The sequence below is a fragment of the Austrofundulus limnaeus genome, unplaced genomic scaffold (assembly GCF_001266775.1).
Source record: "Austrofundulus limnaeus strain Quisiro unplaced genomic scaffold, Austrofundulus_limnaeus-1.0 Scaffold1808, whole genome shotgun sequence".
NCBI classification, from domain to species: domain Eukaryota; kingdom Metazoa; phylum Chordata; class Actinopteri; order Cyprinodontiformes; family Rivulidae; genus Austrofundulus; species Austrofundulus limnaeus.
In genome coordinates, this window is record NW_013954210.1 from 8,920 (window position 1) to 12,046 (window position 3,127).

At 39.2% G+C, this 3,127-nt stretch overlaps 2 protein-coding genes across 2 annotated transcripts in view; one reads left to right on the forward strand and one right to left on the reverse strand.

The window, feature by feature from the left end:
- Positions 1–277: 277 nt before the first annotated feature.
- On the forward strand, positions 278–1,358 carry LOC106536415 (voltage-dependent anion-selective channel protein 2; the record flags this gene model as incomplete). Its single annotated transcript, XM_014033694.1, is given in 1 exon segment — positions 278–1,358. A coding segment is annotated over 1 exon segment (92 nt), but the record flags the coding sequence as incomplete, so codon positions are not given.
- Positions 1,359–1,363: 5 nt separating this feature from the next.
- Positions 1,364–3,127, reverse strand: part of ikbkb (inhibitor of nuclear factor kappa B kinase subunit beta) — a 25,486-nt gene continuing 23,722 nt past the window's right edge. The window contains exons 21-22 of the mRNA XM_014033693.1: positions 2,558–2,651; positions 1,364–2,488 (exon numbers count right to left, since the gene is read on the reverse strand). Coding sequence (XP_013889147.1) covers positions 2,429–2,488; positions 2,558–2,651 — 154 coding nt within the window. The 3' untranslated portion in view covers positions 1,364–2,428. The remainder of the gene's footprint in view (positions 2,489–2,557; positions 2,652–3,127) is intronic.

Sequence of the window (3,127 nt, forward strand, 5' to 3'; positions counted from 1 at the left end):
AGATGGTAATTACCTGTATAATAAGTAGAAGTAGGTCCTCTGGAAGAACCCATCCAGAGGACCTAGTTGACCTGTCAGAATTTGACATTAGTAATTAGAATTTGCCTATTTTCAGTGCAAAACGATCACAGCAGACTATTAACTGTAAAGTATCACAGCACWGACAAGAAACACAGATGTGCAATTACAGCAGAATAATTTTTAAGGTTAAAATGGGTAATYTTGCTCAGATGAGTATTGACWYTGAACATYCGCATCCTGARGCTCTCCTCCGCAGGCGTGAAGGTCACCCTCTCGGCCCTGATCGATGGGAAGAACGTGAACGGCGGCGGGCACAAGGTGGGCATGGGCTTCGAGCTGGAGGCGTAAGAGATCCGTCGGGACTGACGGGACGAGAGGAAGCGATACGGAAGATGAAGCAGCTCAAATGTGAAGACACTTCAACGGTCCACTCAGCAACACGTCAAACACACACACGGTCTAGTCCAGCTATCTTTATGCCCATCACAGACTCACTAATGGTATTTTCCCCCCTTAGGTCCCCCATAAGTACCAGTTGGTCCCCATAAGTAGGGGTGTAAGCTAAAAGTCACCCCCACATAGTAGGGATTACCCTATAATACCCACCCACACACTCTTTGGCCTTAAACCTGAAACTCCATCAGAGACCTACAGTACTGTAATATTCACCTGAAACAAGACTTAGTTTTATAATTTACACTTTGTACAGTTCTCACAGCAAACCCGTATTCATGTTTTACAGAAAAAAAATAAAGTCTCTAATATTGTGCTACTTTTAAACAGAAAAAGAGCACTTTTGTTGAAGCATGTGTGTTTCAGACATTTCTGTGTTTATCCAGAAATCCTGAGAAGCACTGTTTGGTTTTGGTTGTCAGGTCAGTAAAGTTAAGCTCTGGATTTATTTTAGATCCTGGTAGGATTATTACAGGATGCTTGTTCAGGAATGTCATTTCGATGCATGCTTTTAAGGCTGAAGAGTTGATATTTTCTGTGCTCGCTGTCATTATGAGGCAGCGACAAGGATGCAATAAAGGCTGGATGGTTTTAAAAAATAAAACCTGCATCAGTCTGAGTGGACCGACTGATTCCACTGTTTCACCTCAGCATCAAACTGTAAAGGAAATCTGCTGCCTAAATGTTTAATTTTCAGGGTCTGTTTGGTCACAAGCGAAGGAGCAGATTATATTATTATAATTAGGACGTCACATCTCATGTTTTGTGCCCTGAATCTGTTCAGCCTTTGTCACTACATTTAACACCTATGCTGTGCGTGTATAGCAAATGTAGTCAACAGCTAGGACCTGAAAATAATTTTGATTAAAGAATGTTAAACACAATGAGCTGGATGGCTTTATTTTTATTTGATGACACAATGATAGAAAAAGAGCCCGAGCCTGTGAAATAATGGAAATGATCAAAACAAACACCCGTTACACAAGTTAAAAAAATGGTACAAAATTAGTTTTACAAATTGTCAAAAAAATCAATTTTCTGATGTTATTAAAACCTAACATCAGAACATCTGTACAARACACAAGACAACATTACTTTATACTACCTATTTACAGCACTTCCTGAGGGGTGAACGTTGTAAAAAAGGCATCTTATTGCTGCAACAGTATGACACACAGTATGTACAGAAACACACTGATTTATGTATTCATCAAGATTTAAAAGGTACTCAGAGCAATGATTGTCAAAAAGATCAGTTCTAGATAATGTTTTTCTTATATTGATGGTTAATGTGTCCAAAAATCTGAACAACTGCCAACTACCTCATGTGTTTGCCAACAAAAACAGCCGAAGTGGCTGAAAATAAGTCAGCGGTGACGTCCCATCATGGAGAACTTGTGTACTGGCACAATTTATACTCAGACTCGTGGAGTAACATATGCTATAAGCTTTCTGAGTGCTTTGTTTACATTGAGTGTGGACCCACATTTCAGAGTAAAACTAGCATATTGCACAATCTGAATCAGTTCAGGATGTTTGATTTCATGAGTACCTTATTGGAAATATTAAGCTAAAAAATATTTTTAAACGTTTTCAAAGTCGATTCTAAAGCGTTGTTGGAATCCATTAAGTTTACAAGAAAAACTCATTTTCATGGGCTGAAATCCAATTGGACATCTGGCTCAAAAGCTGTTTATTGAAAAAGCAATGCTTCTTTTTTCTTAAATCAACCTAAATGTCTTCTTTTTACTACAAGTCTGGTCTTTTATTTGGATATAAACTAATCGAAGATCATCTCCAAACTTCAAAAATAAAACAAATCAATTAAAAAGACGGTTGGAATTTGAACTGTTTGGTAAAAGAATCATCTTTAAAGTCAAACAGGAGTCTTAAAAAGTTCACACACTCCTGTTGTTCAACGTCACGTCCACACAGAGGCAGTACAGCACCGAGTTCAGGAGAGGTCGCTGGAGAAGTTCTGGTCTCCACGCAGCCACGTCCACTCCCTCAGCATCTGGAAGAAGAGCGCGCCGTTTTAAACACTTCATTTGCTACAGCGGGCCTCAGCGTGTGGAGCACGAACCTCCATARTGCTCTCTGATTCCTGGATGGTGTCGTGCAACAAGCTCTGGAGGCGACTCTCAAACGCCCTGCTCTCCTCCACGAGGGACTCGTCGCTGCGGACACAGACAGGATGAGTCATGCAGATGTTACTTTTTTCAGAATATTCTCATTTTTTAAAATTATCTTTAACCAGCCAACTCCTGAGAGGTGACCTGAGAGTCACATCAGTAGGAGGACCTACAGCTTGGCTAAACTGCATATTCACACTGACGTATGCAGATAAAAAGGGTTCAGACCTCCTCTGCAGTCTGAATGTGCTTTCAGGCCATTCAGGAACTGTATTCAGTGCTATCTGATTACTTCAAATACATAAAATAAAAATGTTTTAAAAGGGATCCCTGATTAGTTTTAACATTAAACTTTATTTGATAAACATTTATTTTAACTGTAAAACAAATACTGTAAAAATACTGTAGGCTGTTTAGTTTTGTAAATTTTTAAATATATATTTTAACATGACGGAGCCATTTTATTTACATGCAAAGCATTCTGGGTAAATGATGACATGAATAGGTCGTCGGTGCGAGGC